Source organism: Onychomys torridus, chromosome 3, assembly GCF_903995425.1.
Source record: "Onychomys torridus chromosome 3, mOncTor1.1, whole genome shotgun sequence".
Lineage (NCBI taxonomy): Eukaryota > Metazoa > Chordata > Mammalia > Rodentia > Cricetidae > Onychomys > Onychomys torridus.
In genome coordinates, this window is record NC_050445.1 from 51817505 (window position 1) to 51838274 (window position 20770).

Below are 20770 nucleotides of genomic sequence, written 5' to 3' on the forward strand. Positions count from 1 at the left end.
CCAAAGAATGATAAAAATCCATATAAACATACACATTTTTATGGCTCTTGTTGGGCTGGCCCAGACCTCTGGCCCAAGATGAAAATCACCTAGGACACCAAGATGGATGACCGTGTGGGACCCAGCCTCATTGGGAAAAAGGACACTGAGGATTCTATACTTCCTCAGAAGGTTGCTGACACCTTGTCTCAACAGAACTTGACCACAACCTCCTGTTATCCTAATGGCAAGAGGAAAACCTACCCCCAAACTCCGTGCAGTTCCTTTTGCCCATGACAATTCCTTCCCCTTAATGTTCTCCTGCCACATTCCTGCTCAATTAAAAGACCCTATAAAAGCCCAAACTCCCTTTCAGCAGTGGTACACTTCCTTCTCTTGGGAACAGTCTAGCGGTTCGTAGCCTGAATCAAGTTTTACCTTTCGGCCATAGCACGGCTCTGGTGGTCTTATTCTCTCATAAAGCCACATAACATAAGCCTTTCTCAACATAAACATCTGTGGAAATCCCTTAAAGTCTACTAGCTATCTCTCACCATCCTCTTTAATGGTTGCATAATATCCAATGGTGTTAATATAACTTAATCCACCAATCCATTACAGGTATGTCATCTCTTTATTTTCTTTACTGGAGAAGGGTAAAGCACCATTAAAAATGGTGAAATATTGTAAATCTTAACATTGTTCTTATTTACAATAGATACTTTTAAAACTGTATCTTTTTTATTTTCAAAAATTTACCCATTTATTTATTTGGTTTTTGAGACAGGGATTCATTCATTCATTCGGTTTTTGAGACAGGGTTTCTCTGTGTAGCTCTGGCTGTGCTACAACTCACTCTAGATCAGGATGGTCTCTAACTCCTGCCTCCGCCTCTCGAGTGCTGGGATTAAAGGTGTGTGCCACCACCGCCTGGCTAACTTTTTAAACTTTAATGGACACATAGCAATTATTATCAGAAGATAGTCTTTTGTTATGTTTTTGTCCTTCTAGAGACAGGGTTTCTCTGTGTACCCCTGGCTGTCTTGAAACTTGCTTTGTAGACCAGGCTGGCCTTGAACTCAAAGATCTGCCAGTCTCTGCCTCCCAAGAACTGGGATTAAAGTCACACACCACCATGTCTGGCTTAGATGACAGCTTTTCAGAGTCAGGTCACTCTTTCCACTGTGAGTTCCAGGGGTCAAAATCAGGTCACCAGGCTTGCACTGCAAGTGCTTTTACTCACGAAGCCTTCTTACTGGCCCCTATGTGTTACTAATTTTAAAGTTTTAAACCTATAGTCATGTGTAAAATTAGTATACACCACTTTTTCAGAACTTTTTGAAGTACTGAAATTATGCTAGCTTGTTAAAATGACTTTAAAAACCATTAAACATTTGAAAAAGATATATTTTCTAATGTAGCATTATTTTCTTCTACGGATTAAAGAAAACCATTGTCAATGTTACCAGGACTACAAAGACAATCAATGTAGTATTGCTTGTAATGGTAACCAATTAAAAAAATCAAAAGACCAAAATCTCTGCAGAAATAAACAAGTATGCCTATATATCTTAATAAATATATTATGTGTAAGCATGTTTGTGTGTCTGTTCATGAGTGTAGGTGCTCATGGAGACCAAAAGAGGGCATCAGAACCTCTGAAGCAGAAGTTATAGATAGTTGTGACCTAGCTGAAGTGGTTGCTGGGAACCAAACTTGGGTCCTCTACAAGAGCAGCTCACCCTCTTAACTACTGACTTACCTCACTACTCCCACACATGCAGAGCTATGTATGTTTTCCCTTTGGTTACAAATTATCTGTCTATTCTTACAGTTCTTCCCTTGAACTACAAAACTTATATTATTATATAATCATGCTAAACAGAAGCAACCATAGATTCAAGTTCCTTCAAACCTTTTCTCTTATACTGTCCCCATTAGTTGATGTAATCTATGTAATTATGACTTAACAAAATCACCAGTCACTGACTACGACAGCTCTAAAGAACAAAAAAAGTAACGACCTTGTGTGAGTTGTTTTAGAAAAGAATACAGAAAGACCTGTAGATTTAAAGCAATTATTTTCTAGGAACCTTATTATTTCATGTTTTTGATTTTTTAAAAAGAGATTTATTTATTTTATGTATGAGTGCTCTTATTTGCATGTACACCTTTATGCCAGAAGAGGACAACAGATCCCAGTAGAAGATGGTTGAGAGTCGCCATGTGGTTGCTGGGAATTGAACTCAGAACTTGTGGAAGAGCGGCCAGTGCTCTTAACTGCTGAGCCATCTCTCTCGCCCCATCTTATGTTTGAAAGCAAGGTTATTTCAATGTAGCTCAGGCTATCTTGGTACTCACTATGTAACTCAAGCTGTCCTTGAATTAAAGGCAATCCTGCTGATTCGGCCTCATGTAGGGTGAAACAAGTGTAAGCCACAACACCTGGTTAGTACTGAAAGTGACCTTCTGATAAATGACCACTTCAATTATTTTGCCAGTAAATGCCTATGATTAAAATGATTAATATTATACCATCTCATAATTCTTCCCAGATAAAATTTTATAAATGAAACAAAAAGCAGTGGGATTTTGTGTTTTATGAAACATACCTGATCTTCATAGCCTTCAATTTTTACTGGTGTAAACTGGTCCAAGTTATACTGTGCAAATGCACTAAAAAAGAAAAAGTCCAATTATTTAAAACTATACTAACATTTTAAAAAATAACCTGCCAGTAAATCTATACTGTACATGTTGAGGTTAATAAAACTGTAATTCTCTTACCTACCTTCTGTTAACTCTAGCTAAAATATAGATATAGTTGTCTTAAGAACCAAGTAATGATATGCAGCTTTTAACTTGGCAAAATAAAACATAACCAGTAAATGCAAATGGCCTCTTATTCAAGAACCTGAAAGTAATAATTATCAATATATAATGTACATATACAATTATTTAAGAAATTAGTAAACAGACTAGGTATTGTGATAATAAAATAGTTCCTATTGCCATAGGTCTTACAATTGAATGAGAGAGAATAGCTAATGAGAATATCTAGCCAAAGCAAAAAGGAGAAATATTGGAGTGAATTTTTGAGGAACTACACTGTTAAGGCAAAAGTAAAAACAAACAAACAAACAAACAAACAAACCTAGACTAATTTCCTGAATGTGATACTGAGCAATCAAGTAGGCTTGGTCTTCTAGAAAGTAGGAGACGGGTCAGGGGAGATGCTCAGTGGGCAGGAGTGCTTACTACACATACATGAGGACTTGCATTCAGATCTCCAGGAATCAAGTAAAAGACACAGCACTGTCTGTAATCCCAGTGCCAGGGGTAGCAATAGGGTCCACTGGACAGCAAGCCTAACCAAAAGGGTGAGCTTCAGGTTCAGTGCAACACCCTGTCTCAAAACATAAGGTGGAAAGCAAGAGATGCCATGTCAATCTTGGGCCACACATATACACATGGGCAATTACATTTAAATATACATGCATGCATACAGACAAGGAAAAGAGGGACAGGGAGAGGAGAGTGGATAATAGGAAGAAAAGAATGTTTTAATAAGAGGGACCAGTAGGAGTAAAAGCATAAAAGAGGTCCAATGTCACAGAAAGCACCAAGCTGTGGCTGCAGTTTTCTCCAGTCCCACCTGGGCCCGTAGCCACTCAGACCCAAGTAAACATCTACTATGTTAAAGTTAAAACCTTCCCTTTTGAAAAAAAAAGAAAAGGGGAAGTGCTGGGGATGCTGTGAATGTGTTGCTCTGACTGACAAATAAAACGCTGACTGGCCAGAAGCCAGACAAAAAGTATTTTAGAGGTGGGATAAGCAGAGGAGAATTCTAGGAACAGGAAGGCTGAGTCAGGAGATGCTGCCAGCCGCAGCCACCAGGAGAAGCAAGATGTAAAGATACAAACCACATGGCAAGGTATAGGTTTATAGAAACGGATTAATTTAAGATGTAAGATCTAGCTAACGAGAAGCTTGAGCCATTAGGCCAAACAGTTTTAATTGACATAAGTCTCTGTGTGTTTACTTGGGTCTGAGTGGCTACGGGCCCGGGTGGAACTGCAGAAAAGTCCAGCTACACCAAGCAGGTGCTCACTGGTATTTACTGAGTTGCACTGGAAGACCTTTTGAAATTTTTTATTATGACTATGCTTGTTTGTGACGGCAAAAGGAGGCTTGTCATACTGCATGTATGGAGGTCAGAGGACAACACTATGGAGCTGGTCCTCTCTTTTCACCTGTACACAGGTTCAAGAGATGGAACTTGGCTTGCATATATGGGTAGAAAGCACCATTACTCACCGAGCCATCTCACTAAACCCTGGAAGGTCTTGAAGATAGAATAATTTCGAATAATTACTTTGAGAGGCAAGGCATTGTGACAGATTTGCCTCTGAAGATTAATGTGGCAGTAGTACATATGACAAAGCATGCAGTGAGGTGATTAGAAACTCAAAAAACCCACAGAAAAAACCTAGCTACGAAATGGTGAAGAGAAAGACTCAAGGCCTCTCTTACAAGTTAAGAATAATATACTTATGAGGTAATTATGTAACGTAAGTAAAGGAAAGACTTGGGGTTGGGGATTTAGCTCAGTGGTAGAGCGCTTGCCTAGCAAGCGCAAGGCCCTGGGTTCAATCCAAAAAAAAAAAAGTATAGGAAAGACTCAAGGTATGAAAAATCATACACAGAACTCCAACTGTGTTCTATTAAAGTGATATTGTCTTCATTTCAACAGAACGATATTAGGTTTTAAACTTTAAGACTATATCTACTGCGGGAGTAATAAATATAAAAAGACCAAAGTAAAATGAAATTGCCACCTCTTGAAATTCCCAACATAGCATTTTAAAAATCGATGGAAGAGAATACAAAAGCACAGAGAGGACTCGCTTCTGACTTTCTTAACACATTAAGTAATTTTCCTAAATAGCCTCGATGTGGTCAAACTGTCAGAATTTGTATATGCGATGCTCACCAAAGGCTCATGTTCCACAGCTGGTGTGGCTACTGTGGGAGGCTGTGGAAGTTTGAGGAAGTGAGGACTGAGCTGGTAGAAGTAGGTCACCAGCTCATGGCTCTGAAGATTATACTCATCTCCTGGTTCTGGCCTTGCTCTTTGCTTCCTGGTCTTTTGAATGACCTCAGGTACATGCTCCTGCCACCATGATTTTCTCACCATTATTTACTGCAACTCTGCGAAACCATGAGCTACACTAAGTCTTTCCTCTCAGAAGTTGCTTCTATCAGGTATTTTTATCATAGCAATGCAAAGCCACTAGGACACTCACCCTTGAATATTTACTTCAAAGGTATGTTTGTAAATTGAATCACTTAGAGTTTAGCATTAATTCCTCCTAGTAAAAGCTGTTTTTTGAAAAGATAGAAAGACTTTAAAAAATATAAATAGCACTTTAGTAGTAGGCAGACCCAAAGCCTTTTACTGCCTAGAGCTGCAAACCTCACCTATCTTTAACCTGGAAGTAGGAAGAACAGTAAACTTGAAAAACATGAAGTAAATATGTGACAAGGCAAGTTTTATCTAAAACTCTTAGAGCAAATAAATGGTACAGCACAGTGCAAAAGGTACTCAATAATGGAGCAATCAGAATATATGGGTTTTCTTCTACTCCTATCATTAGCTAGTATGAACCTCATTTACCTTTTAAACCAAGTTTGTACTAGATGACTACCAAAGACCCTTCCAATATAACTATCCTATTCAGCATTTAAGAACCAGCCAAAGGGTTTAGGGAGATGGCTTGGTAGTTAAGAGCATACACAAAACTTGCAGTAGCTCCCAGTACCCATGCTGGGCATCTCACAATTGCCTATAACTATAGTTCCAAGAGATTCAACATTCTCTTCTGATTTCTGAGTACCAGCACTCACACACACATACCCACATGCAAGCATACACATATACATACAATTAAAAATAAAATAAACCCGAAATTTTTTTCAAAATAGAAATGAAAGTGTTCTTCCTTTGGGTTCTGAAGGCCTTTGATATGTCTCTAGTATTCTATTTTATTTCATATGGTCTTATATTGGACATGTCTGAATCCAATGAAAAAAATTCCTATGAGGCTTACTGATTTCATAATAGTGAAGCCCGATATTCTTTTGTCTGCTGAACAAATGAGTATTTGGAGGTATTTCATAGTGTTCTAGATGACAGGCTCTTTCAGTGAGTCTGATTTTACTTTGAAACATACTGTAATTTTGGCTTTTAGTACAGATGTATCAACTCTATCCACTCTAAAAAGAACAATAGTCCTGTTTTCTCTTCCCTTTACAGAAAGAGGAAAAGAGAAAGAGAGAGAAAAAAGAAAGACTAGAAAAGATGGAGCCAAGGCTGGAACAAAGGAACACATGTAGGAAAGAGATATGAATGCATCAAAGAAATTCAGTACCAAACAACTCAAGAGGAGGAGGCCACATATCTGGTTATACATTTGCTCCCGAGAACTGGCACGGGAACAAACAGAGTGTTTTTATGATGCCTCCTAAACTTAGGCTATTAATAGCAAGTGACAATCCTTTCTTTTGAGAGAAAATTCAAGCTGAGATTTGAAAAAGGTACAAGTTGTATATGATGTACATAGTATGTTTGTGTATGTATATGTATGTTTTCTGTATGTGAGTGATGCTGGAGGTTAGAAGAGAACTTGAGGTGCTAGTCTTTGCCTTCCACTTCATTTGAAGTAGGTCTCTTCATCACAGCTGAGAACAGCATGCTACCTGGCCTGGAGGTTTCTGGGGATTCCTGTCTCCACCTCCTATTTTTCACCACAGGGCACTGGGATTACCGGTGTATGCTGCAGCGTTTGGCCTTTATTTGCATTCATGATCGGAACTCTGAACCTCGTGCTTATGTGGCAAATGTTTTATCCACTGAGCTGGTCCACAAGTTGGGACATTTTAAACAACTCAAAGCAAAGTAAGTGAAACAATGACGTCAATTTTTTTTTCTGTTCAAAAGTCTTTCAGAAAATAGTGAATCAGAGTCACTTGAAGGCCAATCAATGGTTTAAAGTATATATCTGCATTTCACAGATACCCTCCCATGAGTTCTAATGATCTCAAATGAACATTTAGTTTTGAGAAACTATACAAAAAATATGAACAATGTTATGTAGTATGTAATACAGTGGCAAATATACAAAGAGAATTTTATTTCATATTTGTCCCTAACTACCCCTGTGACTTCTCAGTCCAACATATATATGTAAATGTGAATACTTACATAGTTACACAAATTTTACTGCATTTCAGAAACTATGTCAAGGATTAGTGCTTCACTATCACCTTATAGTATCTTTTCTTTCCCAATCATTTTAGTTATAAAAACATAAAATACTTACTGCGCTGCTCCTTCCCTGAGAAGATTATCATTATTAAGCAATAACCGAACATCTGCAAAACAATATTATGTTTTATATATTATTATTTTTCTGTTTGAATATTCCAAGGAATACAACTTGTTTTATCTAGATATTAATACCTCCATACACACAAGATCAAAATATTCTAATGACCAAACTATCCACAAATGCGCAGCATGGTATTTAAAAAAAAACAACAAAAACCAAAAAAAAATATTTTGGCTAGGTAATAGAAGAGGAAATTTTTTAAAAAGCCAGTTCATACAGTTGCTGTAGGCAGATATACAGTAACTCCAAAGAACTAAAAATAAACTGCACCAGAAAATCGTCTGATATGATTTCCAGAAAATCCTTAGCACTATGTTTCTTAGTTTGACAACACAATCACAAATTTCAAATGAGTGTGGTCTATAGAAAACATAATTAAACAGGCAAGTTTGTAAGCAAGGGGCAGCAACAAGCTTTCTGTCCTTCCAGACTCTTGCAAGGAACAGAAAAACACTCCCATGTTCATTAACTTTTGGTAAGTTTCATTTCCCTAAAAATAAAATAAAGTTCTTAAGAGATAAATTAATACATCAAGCCTTAGTGTTACAAATTAAACACATCATAGGGACTCAAAATGGTTCAGCTGTAAAAGTACTTGCCATGGTAGCCTGACAACCTGAGCTGGATCCTCAGAACCCATGGTGGAAGGAGAAAACCAACTCATGCAAAATTGTGCTTTGACGTACACACACACACACACACACACACACACACACACACACACCACGAATAAGTTTTTAGATATTTTAAAGACTTACCATTAAAAACCTCATTAAATTCTCCAGGAGGGGCATGAATGATGAATTTTGCTGCTATACGTACCTAAGACAGAAATGAAGGCATAAATATCACAGTATACATTCTGCTAGAATAACAGAAAAAACAAATCACTATTACATAAATTTCAAAGTTCTTTAAAGACTATAACATTTCTACACTCAAACACAAGTTTGTTGTTACTATTTTATTCATTTAATATAATTACACCATACAAGATAAATGAAGGTAAAATATCTAACTTAATACAGTTAAGTATTTAAAGCTGTCTGCAGATAAGCATTTTCTCACAATTTTACTTCTTTTAAACCAAAGAAGCTTGAAGAAATCCATATGTGAGAAAAGATAAAGTTAGGTAGGTACACTGATGACAGGTGATTTACTCAAAACTAGGTACAGTGCAGGCAAACATTTCCAAAATACACAATACCCTGAACGCTGAAAAACTTCTGGTCCTAAATACTTAGAATCTTTATCTAGATACACAATTTTATCAGCAAACCTATTTAAAACTACACAAAGTACTCTTGCAATTTAACAGACAAAAACAACAAACAAAACAAAAAAAGCACAAGACATACACATATATGAAAAAGTATGCTCAAGTATTCTTCATCAGAATATGGATAAAGAAATCAAAAAATACTACCCCATGGAAAACAGAAAGGCTAAGATAAAAAGATTGCTGGTGTGGGTTCAAGCCAACTGGAGCTCCTTACTATAAGAATGTAAAACTGTACAACCAATATGGAAAACATTTGGTACTTCTAATAGTGTTAGGCAAATACCCTAACAAATTACTTTATACACACACACAAAAATTACTCAAAATTGTTCACAACTGGAAATAATTTACAGCCCAAACATCCACTGGACAAATAAACTGTAGTACATCTATATAATGTAATTACTTAGCAATAAAAGGAACTAGGATACATGAAACAACTTGAATTAATTCTAAAGTACTACACTGGATAGAAGAGAAGCTCAAAAGGTTAAGACTTTATGCATATAACATTCAACCTTAGTACATATGCTCTCTAACTGACACTGGGATTCCAATAAGCACCCCCCACCCCTTTCTGGTTTTTCAAGACAGAGTTTCTCTGTGTAGTTTTGGTGCCTGTCCTGGATCTTGCTCTGCAGACCAGGCAGGTCTCAAACTCATGGAAATCCGCCAGGCTCCGCCTCTGAGTGCTGGGATTAAAGGTGTGTGCCACTGCTGCCGGCCGATAAGCCCATTTTACATTAAAATATTTTTAATTATTTAATTAATCTTATCCAAACTGCACAGCTTGCCTTGCAGAGTACACTATAGTGTTCAGTGTTCAGCTTAATATCTCTGTGGTTAATCGGGAGGTAGAGACCAGTCTCAGAAGCACATCATACCTAGTCCTAGCCCAGGAAAAGACCTCGATTCACAATCTGAACTAGGGTTTTCACTGAGCACTACTGCCTTTGCACCATCAAAGGTAAAAAAAACCTGTGAGTGGTCCCATTTCAAGTAGGGTTGTCTCTACATCAAAGGAGACTGGGTAACAGTTGCCAGTTTGGGAATGGGGTGGGGAAGGGAGTAACTAGAGAAAAATAAGGAAAAGGAAGAAAATGGAGGCATTTGAGTAGTACCAGAAAGTCTTCAAGGAAAAGAGTATACTTTTATTTTATGCCCATTTTGAAAATAAAATTGTTTCTTCACTTAAGAATATTACTAAAAGGCACATTATATAAGCAGGATATGTCCGTGAAATTTCCTTCTAAATATTTATATGCATCCATCACTACTGCCATCAGTTTTGGTCAGTGAAACTTCATTTGTGTGTGTGTGTGTGTGTGTGTGTGTGTGTGTGTGTGTGTGTGTGTTTTGTTTTTGCTGTGGAGATTCATCGATGTCCAAAGAGCCCAGAGTTACTGTTGGATGCACTGCTCTAAATGGAACATCTGCATCGCTCCCTCTAGGCTCAGAGAACAGTAAAGAAGGGACAGAAAGATGTAGAGCCAGAGGTGGAGTGCTGTAGACCGCTGGTCTCCAGGCATGCTTGGTCACTCTTAAAGTCTCAAGCAGCTGTGTTACCTGCCAAGAGTTACATAAACCTGGGTCCACAAACATTCCTTCATAGATGGAGAGAAGCTAATGAGGCCCCAGCCCTCCCTGAGTAACTGTGGGCTCTTAATGGTTGCTAGGGGAGGAAGAGGCATTGTCTTCAGTGGGGCAGCCACCAGTCAACTGTCCAAGCTCCTGTAAACTGGCCCTCCCTCACCCATGACCATGCAAGCAAAGGGATCTGACCCACTGGCCTCGGAAGGCAGTGAAGTGAGGTTTATATGCAGGCCAGGCAAGAGAAGCATACTCTAAGTGGGAGAAGCAGCCAGGAAGAGCCTCTTGTAATTTCGAGATTCAAGGATGGTACTACACAAGGTAGAAATTACTTGATTACTGGTAGGGCTCCTCAACCCAGAGAAACTCTGTCTCGAAAAACAAAAACAAACAAACAAAAAACAACCCCCCCCCCAATAAAATAACAGGGAAGCTGGATGAGGAGGTAATGATCACCCCCCCCAATAAAATAACAGGGAAGCTGGATGAGGAGGTAATGATCACCCCCCCCCCAATAAAATAACAGGGAAGCTGGATGAGGAGGTAATGATCACCCCCCCCCAATAAAATAACAGGGAAGCTGGATGAGGAGGTAATGATCACCCCCCCACACACACACACACACACACACTTTCTCTCTCTCACTCTTCTCACCCTCCAGTCCTAAGCAGACAAATTTGGACGAAAAGTGCAGCCTTGGTGTAGGAAGTGACTGTTTTCCCCGATACCTTTTAGGGGCACACAATTCAGCTCCTCCTCCTCATGCTAATTATTCTCCAGATGCCTCTACATGGCATACAAATGCTTTTATGTCCTTGACCTAAATCCTGCCAAATTCAGCAATTGGTAAGTTACCATAGACAACACACCTTCACCTGCAAACACTCCTTATTAAAAATATACATATATATAAATTTTCTTTATATATTGAGATACAATGCACATAATCGAATGCCCAGTTCAATGACTTAATTAATGAATGTGCATACAGTCAAGTAGACAACAGAATTCTATTACTGTATAAACTTCCCTTATTTCTCTACCCGACACCACACACACACACACACACACACACACACACACACACACACACACACACACGCGCGCGCGCGCAGAGAGAGAGAGGGAGGGAGAGAGAATGAGAGCGAGGGCTTAGTCTGAGTTATAGGACTCCCCCTCCCCCCAAAAAAGGTGCTGAGTCTTATCTGTTCTGCTTATCTGAGACCCAGCTGAAGTGTCATCTACCACAGCACCCCCTTTCTTTTTCTCTTTTTTTTGAGACAGGGTTTCTCTGTGTAGTTTTGGTGTCTGTCCTGGAGCTCGCTCTACAGACCAGACTGGCCTCGAATTCACAGAGATCCGCCTGCCCCTGCCTCCCGCGTGCGTGCTCGGATTAAAGGCATGTGGCACTGCCGCCTGGCCTCACAGCACCCCCCTTCTAAGCAGTAATGCCTAAATCCTTCTCTGCTCTATCCCTTTGCCTTGTTCATTCCTCTTGGCCCTGTACTCACAATGGTTTCAAGGACTGTTTTCCCCAGGAACTCTTGCTGGGTGCAGACCACTACTTGGGGCACCTTTTATCTTCAACCTCTATTGTCATGCTGAGTTCAGTAAATAGCCCATAAATACTGCCTGGTTAGGTGGATTATGTTTCAAAACAATTAAATCAACCTATGTTTGCTGGGGTCTTCTAAGGAAACAAAGCTAACAGGACAAAGATAGATACAAATGTATTATGGGAATTGGTTCTTGTGGTTATGGAGGCTTAAAAGTCCCATTCTTTCTAACTGGGAAGAAAGTGAACCAGACTTTGGGGAGAGACTTTACTTCATGGTAAAACCCATGATTTGTAGCTATGGTGGTTTAAAATCAAGCACGTCCCCCATAGGATCATGTATTTGAATACTTGATCCCCATCTGGTGGCACCATTGCTCTATGAAGTATGTCACAGGCTTTGGAACATATAACCTCACCCTGCTCCCTTTGTGATAAGCCAGCTTCCCGCTCCTGCTGCCCTGCCATGATGGACTCTAGCCCTCTGAACCCATAAGCCAGAAGAAACCTTTTCTTCCTTAAGTTTCCTCTGGTCATCACAGCAGCAGCAGCAAAGTAACAAATACACCTGTTAAGCTAAAAATGAAGAAAGGCAGAGAAAAGAAAAGGGCAATGGATCTGACTACTGTGCTGTGCTTGCTGAGCCTACAGTTGCATCTATTACGATTATGTCAACTGTTTAACCTCCTCCCTCCCCAGGTAAAGAGCTGTCAGAAAGCAAAATGAAAGTCTTAGACATGACCACAGCAGAGAAGTGAAAACTGCATGTTAAAAATAATCAAATTTTATTTTATAAGCTTAAGATTTGAAGTCATTTTTAACATTCTTAATGACACATGCTACATACATAGAGCTGTCAAAATTAAAATACTAATACTAAGTAGTATATATTTTACTGATACAAATTAGTAGTTAAGCTTTGAAATGTTTGGTTGTTTCTTAAAAAAAGTTATATACCTCTTAGAATTTGGCAGTTTTATTTTTAGATTATACTGTGAAAGCAAAGGTGATTTATATTTCTTTTGTTTTATGGACTTATTTTCCTCTTTTATTGCACTGTGTAGCCAAAAGAGCCTTCCTTCTCTTTTATCCAAACTGAATGGTAGGCTTAAAGTAGTCAACACTAAGAACCGGAAGGCCAAGGGAGAAGACCGAGAGTCTCAAATTCTACCTGGATTATACCAACTATGCCTGAAATATTTAAATCTGGACTTTGTGAAATTTCACAAGAACTATACCTTTGGATTTCCCATATGCTAAAGTAACGAAAATGTATCTGTTAACAATGAAAGAAAATACCATCTTCCTAAGATACTATGGTAGTTCAGACATGCAAGCTAAATATCCATACCCATAAAATAAAAAACAAAAAAGTTTACTGTAACAGTGACAGAGCTCAGCAGGTAAAGGCCTTTGCTGCCCAATAGTGACTGTTTCTGTTTCAAGAGTAAGCAAGAGCTCTGATTCCATCTGAGGTCCATTCCATATTAGAGTATTAATGTCTAGTAGTATAAATGCAGCCCAAAACGTGTGGCTAAAGAGGTCTGATGCCCTAGTGGAAACTTACACGACTGTATAGCTAAAATGACATGACCCCAACCTTCAAAATATTTGTTTATACCCAGAGACAAAGTGCTCTCAATCCTTAATCAAAGAAGCCTTACTTTGCAGTAAATGGAAACAAATGTAAAGCCCCATGCCTGCACAAGATGCTGAGACTAAAGGATGGTTGTTGAGGTGGGGGGCGGGACATAATGTAAGAGCTGGAAGAGAGGGAGATGGGCTTGGAATGCTGTCTTCAAAGTACAATACAGCCTTGACAATCATGAACTCACAGCAGCTGTGCCTACTGGCGAAACCTGCCCAACAATCAGCTTCGGATGGAGAAAGGGATCATGGGTCCCCACCTCTTTCTGCTGAACAGCTGCAAATGGATTCTGGAAGAGGAGAGACATACTACCCAACTGTGTACCCACTGGTGAGTGTACTAGGCTCTAATAGAAGTTCCAAACCCAAGGTCATACAGATGGCTCTAGATAAACTCTGTAGGTCATGAGACACAACAAAGCAGCCACAGATATAGGAAATGATATCTGTAAGGAGGAAGAGGAGTTGGCAAGGACGGGAGGGAAATAAAAACAAGTTGGTTTTGGAACCCATTCCCTGTGGCAAGATACCTTGCTCAGCCTTGATACAATGGGGAGGGGCTAGGCTCTCCTTTAACTTGGTATGCCAGATTTTGTTGACTAACATGGGAGGCCTTACCCACTCTGAGGAGTGGATGGGGGTAGAGTGGGAGGGAGGTGAGGAGGTGGGAGAAGGGGAGGGAGGGGGAACTGGGGTTGATATGTAAACTGAAAAAAAAAATTAATAAATAAATATATTTAAATACAAAAAAAAAAAAAAAAAACAAGTTGGGGAAGAAAAACCAGAATGCAATATATACATGTATGAAATTGCATGTAACATAATTTATTTATAGAAGTAACTACCCCCAAAATTTCTAAGTTTCTAAGCCCTCTTCTAAAATCCTCAAAATCTACCACAGATTTACATAAATACAAAGAAAACCAGAGGAAGATTTTTGCCTGTGCACCTCCTTGTTTGGATACTTTGGTGCCTGGCAAACAGCAAACCCTTTGATATTTACTGAAAAGTAACACACAAGTTACCTCTGTTCTATACTTGGCCCTTAGCAGTCACTTTGTGTTGAAAAAATCTAGTCCTAATGACCTCTCATTTATTTAGAATGGCCAGATGTTATGGCATGACTATGAAATCTCCCCACAGGCTCATGCTCTAGGACCTGTTCATCCTCTGTGGTGCTCTGGAGAAGTGACTGGATCCTCTTCCTCAAGATTAATCAGTGGACTAGTCCCCTGATGGAAATAGAGGTTACTGGGAGGTGGGAGCCTAGCTGGAAGATATCTACAAGAGTGTACATGGGGGCTGTATTTTGCCTCTAGCATTTCCTTTTCTCTGCTTCCTGTCTGCAGTGAGGGAAATGAGAGTCTCTGCCACACGACAGAATCTCTAGCAAACTTTGTCACTCCTGCTGGGACGGACTACTTGGTGCTGCAGCTGTCAGAGTCACCATGCTCCCTCCCATAAGCACCACCAACAAACACAGACACACCAAGCTACAGTGGAGTTCAACTGTTTCGTTGCTTCATTGCCTGTGTCCCGTGTGGATTGAACAGACATTTGTTTACATCCTTTCCAAGAAGAGTCATGAAACAACACGTGTTAGTAGAGTATTAGTGTTTTTTAACATTTATTTACCTCTCTGTGTGTGAGCACGTGTGTGTGTGTGTATGCACATATCACAAAGCGCATATATACATGGAGGCAAAGAACAGCTTTTGGGAGTCCGTTCTTTCCTTTCACTCTGTGAATTCTCTACAAGACACGTTAGGAGAGTCGCCATCTCTCTAGTCCTAGGATCAGTATTCTTAAAAACAGTCTCGACGGCAGACATTTCCACAGTACATGTTAGTGTCTTTGCACCCTGCAGTGTTACCAGAACGGTTTCTGTCGTCTATGAACTTCTGTTGTCATTTGAACTGCAGACATTTCTATCCACCAACACGCCTTCCCATCCCACCAGTCAGACTGTTCAAACACCAAGTGACAGAACACAAGGGGAAAAATGAGAATTTGATTCAATTCAATGGTACCCATGTGCAGTTGGCTTTTTATCAAAATCAACATAAATTCTAGAGATGATTTTTTTATAAAGTCCCATAAACCTAAATTTAAGTAATTTATTAAATTTATTTTTGGTGCTGGCAATAAAACTCAAAGCCTCAAGAATTTGTTATTGAGTTCCTAGAGCATAAACTTCAATTTTTAAAAAGTGAAACATAAGATGAGGTGTTTTTCAACTTTTATAAAAACCTGACCATTAGATAAAATAGTGTATTTTTCATAATGCTTTCACTATTGTTTTTGTTGTTGTTTTCTAGGACAGGGTTTCTCTGTGTAGACCAGGCTGGTCTTGAACTCAGAGATCTACCTGTCTCTGCCTCCCGAATGCTGGGATTAAAGGTGTAGGCTACCACAGCCTGACGGCTTTTTTTTATTCTTCATTTATTCAAAATGAAAGGCTGTTCATGGAACTGCTTTCCAACAGAGTATCATCTTCCCATGAGGATTCTGGAACAAAAGGAATCTTTTGGTACGCAATGTTATTAGCTTCCACTGACACTGAACTTTATCATTTCTATAGGACAGCTCTCAAATCTTTCTCCTGTAGAATCTCAAGACCAAGATCCATTTTCCAAACCATCACCTATTAGAAATAGCCTCAAAGTGCCTCCAAGATGCCTTGAACTCTTGCACCTAAACACACCCATTCTGTTCTTGAACAAATTACTGGCACAGCTATCATTTCATTCTGTCCCCCTTCCAGAGTCAATCAACAAATATCTCGTTCAACTCCAATCACCCTTTCTGACTCCATTCCAGTCACATCTGACCATTTATTTAGTTTCTAGGCTGTTAAGCTGTTCTGCTTCTAGTTTCATCCTTCTTAAAAATTAGTTTGTCAGCTTGGCGGTGGTGACACACGCCTTTAATCCCAGCACTCGGGAGGCCGAGCCAGGCAGATCTCTGTGAGTTCAAGGCCAGCCTGGTCTACAGAGTGAGATCCAGGAAAGGCGCAAAGCTACATAGAGAAACCCTGTCTCGAAAAACAAAACAAAACAAAACAAAACAAAACAAAACAAAATTTAGTTTGTCATCTTGCCAGTGGACCGCTATTTTTCCTTCAATATATATTCACTTTCCCCTACTTTAAAATCATTGAATGGCTCCCCTTTCAACAAGTAGAATCAAGTTCTTAGGGTAAATAACATGCAAGGTTCATTCTTCCAAGGTGGCAAATTTGACATAGACTTTTAAAATAAAATCTATGTGTTCCTGTAAACAAATTGTCTACTTTTTAATACTTTCTTCTTTTACACTTGCTCAAGATTTATTTTATTTACTTATTTATTTTTGTCAGCTAACTGTAGCCGTTTTGATGAGGACTCCATTTCCTCCTAAAGATAGGAAGCAATGCATGTAGGCTTGTGAACACATAAACATAAAATAGCTAGGTAGGGAAAAAACAGCACAGCACACCAGGTAGGGGGCCACACAAAGGGGCTGTGGGAGAAAGCTGATGCCTGGTTCTGGAGGGGGAATTGCCTTGTTCAAGTAATTGGGATGTTTGGTGGGTAATGAAGCCTATCACTCAGATACACAGGAAGTGCATTTGCTCACTGTGATTAAGGTAGAGGCTTGGCTCAGGCTTCTGTGAGGGCAGAGTGAGGAGAACTAGTTTAAGCTGTTCATGACACAAATGGTAGAGAGACTCAATTTTAGGCCTCTATGCATTTTGCTACTTTATAAGAATTAGAGTTGTTTCCCACAACTCTCTAAAAGTTGTCTATGCTTTATCAAGAGCTACAAATAAAATAATAAAAAACTTTTCTGAAGTTCAAGCCATTTAAATGGCATATGACCAAATGATTATCAATGTATGTTTATTATGGGCTAATTCATTTTAATGAGCATAGTTAAGGGGAATAACATGTTTTTTTAATTTTCCTTAATAATAACTGGGATTATATATGGTAAAGTGCCTAGAATATACAGATTCAATTTTTTCTTTTCTTTCTTTTTCTTTTTCTTTTTGGCTTTTCAAGACAGGGTTTCTCTGTGTAGCCATGGCTGTCCTGGAACTCAGAGATCCACCTGACTCTACCTCCCCAGTGCTGCTCACGAGCTAATTCAATTGCTTCTTACTACAGCCCTGGGCATTGCTCTTTAAGTTTCATGAGCACTTTGCTGGTTACAGAACACAATTTCAATGACTACACTTCACCTTTTCTGTTTCTCTCTTCCTCTTATCCTTCAAAGCAAATATAGGTTAAACATTTCTAATCCAAAAGCCCAAAATTTAAATGTTCTAAAACATTATTTTTTTGAGTACTAAAACAACACTCACAATGAAAGCTTCACACCATAAAATTTTATTGCATACACAAAGTTGTTAAAAATATTGTCTAACAGAGCTGGAAAGATGGTTGAGCAGTTAAGAGTATGTAATTGCTCTTGCAGCAGACCTAGGGTTTAGTTCCCAGCACCCACATCAGGTGGCTTACTGCCTGTAACTCCAGTTCCAAGGGGTCTGACACCCTCTGATCTCCAAGGGCACTTGCATATACATGGTGCACATGAACTCATGCAGGTGTACACACATATACATAACAATAAGTTTTTTTTTCCCACATAAACAGGTCATTTATTAGCATGGACCTTTGGACACAGTGGCTTCTAGCATGCCGACTGAGGAGAGGGAGCTGGCAAGCAGCAGGTCTCACTTCTTCCACTCATTCTTGTAGTCCCACTTGGCAGAGAAGCCCAGAATGGGGTTGGTCTTCATGGCCAGCATCCGCTTGGTCTGCATAGCCACCCAGTCACAATCAAAGGTATAAGGGACAGGGCCATACACATAGTGCTTCTCCCAAATCAGAATGAGGGAAGTGAAACCGATGAAGAACATGGCCAGGCCCACAACTGTCTTCCACTCATTGGTGCCCCTGTTCATCTCAGCAAAGCTCTCATTAAACTGGATGAGGTACAATTGGACTTTCTCATCCCTGGACAGGCTGCTCCAGTCTGCCTTCTCCTTCTCCTTCAGGGCCTTCTGGCTGGCAGACAGCAGCCTGACATGGGCCACATCAGGCAAGGGGTAGTGATGCCAATCGACATAAATAGGGAGAGAATAGTCTTCACCCTTCACAACACTCCCATGTGCTCAAACACACACTGAGGTGGAAATGGCTCTTTTGCCAATTAGGCTAAGCACCCTAGTAGCCAACGTTCTGCCACCGCTGCCCTAGCAACCGCCGCGACTGCGCTCTACACCCTGGCTGCTCTCTCTCTACACCCTGGCTGCTTGAGACCAGAAGAGTAGGGCCAGCACCGGTAAATAAGTATTTTTAAAATATGTATTGTATAAGTGTCTGGAGAGAGAGCAGTATGTAAAAATGACTGCTGCAGAAGCACAAGGACATGGGTTCCATCTCTAGGACCCATATGAAAAGCCAGGCTTTAGGATGCTTATCAGTAAATGCAGTGCCAGGAAGGCAGAGACAGGCTCTGGCAATCCCTGGGCAGTAAGCATAGCCCAAGTTTCAGTGAGAAACACTGTCTAAAAACAAGCTTGATGGCTCCTAAGGAAGGAATGACACCCAAGACTTACTTCTGGTGTGCATGTGTGCACACACACATACCACCACACCGAATCAACACACCCATGTATGTAGAAAATTACTTTCAAGCTATCTGGACAAGGTACAACAAAACGCATGCCTTTCCTAATTAGAACTGGATCTGTACATGAAGATATCTCATTACCTATGTACAAATACTCCAAAATCCAAGAAACCAAAATCTAAACTCCTCTGGTCCTAGGCATTTTGGATAAGAGACAACGAACCTGTATTTGGTAAATAAATCAATGTGGAGATAGCTCTGAAAAATTATTTTCGTGGATTTCCAACAGAAACACTGTGAACTAAAATATGCAATAAAAGCCACCATCAGAGAAGCTTCCTCCAGCAGCAGATGGGAACAAATATAGAGATCCACAGTCAGACATTACCCAGAGAGAGACCTTAAAACAGCCCTAAATGTCTCCATCAAACCCCTCCCCTCAAGCTCAAGGAACCCTGAGGAAGAGGAGGTAGAAAGAGTGTACCAGCCAGATGGAATGGAGGACACCAAGAAAACAAGGCCCTCTCAATCAACATGAGGAAAATTCACATGAACTCAGAGACTGAAGAGCCTACACGGGTCTGCACCAGGTCCTTTGCATACATAATATGACGGCTTCCACTTCACTGTTTTTAATAGGATTCCTGAGGGTGCGAACGAGTAGATCTGTTTCTTGTGCCTTCTATTGGACCCTTTTCCTTCTTTGTTCCGTCCAGTTCCGATGTGTTAGTTTTCGTTGTTTTATTTTATTATTATTCCTTAGAAACATGTTTGTTTACTAATGCGAGACAGAAATGCGAGGTAGAAAGGAACTGAGGAGGAGTAGAGAAAGGGGAAACTGGAAATCAGGATATATTATGTGAGAAAAAAATGTATTTAAAAAAAAATCCAACAAAAAAGTCCTTATCCATTGAGTTAATGGTTAAATAAAAACAAAAATCATGTATCTAACTTTCAAAATACAATTTGTGAAACTGAGGACCCAGGCTTGAGATATGTTAAGTTAAAAGCCATGGTTAAGAGCACTTGCTCCTCTTGCAGAGGGCATGGGTTCAATTCCCAGCATTACAAGGTGACTCACAACACATAACTCCAGTATCTGTGATCTGAAGCCCTCTTCTAACCTGCTGAGCATCAGGCACACACTTGAAGTACATATATACATAAAGGCAAAACATTCATATATACAAATTAAATCTTAAAAAAAACTAAATAAATCGATAAATAAAACATAAACATTAAATTTGTGAAATTCTTTGTTTTACACCTATGAGACCCTTTACAGAACCTGTTATGAGTGGTCCCAAGACCCCATTTTCTTTGATAAGCATGAATCTCTTGTGGTAAGTATGGCTTCAGGCCACTGATCCAACTTTAAATCAAAGTACGAATAGTAAGTATGAATCACAGGTCAAATTCTGTTATCATGCTTTTAATCTTAAAAAAATTTTTACATTCTGCTATTTTTGGACCTGTGATTTTACACTGAAACGCAAGATTCTATTCTTATGAAAAAAAGGCTTCCAAAAGCCCCGAAATACTCTATAAATTTTTCTCATTGTGTGAAGTGTAAAAAATTCCATTTATATTATAGCTGATATGAAATTCCTGCTTGGAATAGAAATTAGTTTTTCAGAATTCATCCAT

At 39.4% G+C, this 20770-nt stretch overlaps 1 protein-coding gene and 1 pseudogene across 1 annotated transcript in view; both read right to left on the bottom strand.

The window, feature by feature from the left end:
• Positions 1–20770, bottom strand: part of Capza2 (capping actin protein of muscle Z-line subunit alpha 2) — a 42590-nt gene that overhangs the window by 16775 nt on the left and 5045 nt on the right. The window contains exons 2-4 of the mRNA XM_036181644.1: positions 8189–8252; positions 7362–7413; positions 2592–2655 (exon numbers count right to left, since the gene is read on the bottom strand). Coding sequence (XP_036037537.1) covers positions 2592–2655; positions 7362–7413; positions 8189–8252 — 180 coding nt within the window. The remainder of the gene's footprint in view (positions 1–2591; positions 2656–7361; positions 7414–8188; positions 8253–20770) is intronic.
• On the bottom strand, positions 18222–19217 carry LOC118579447 (annotated as a pseudogene).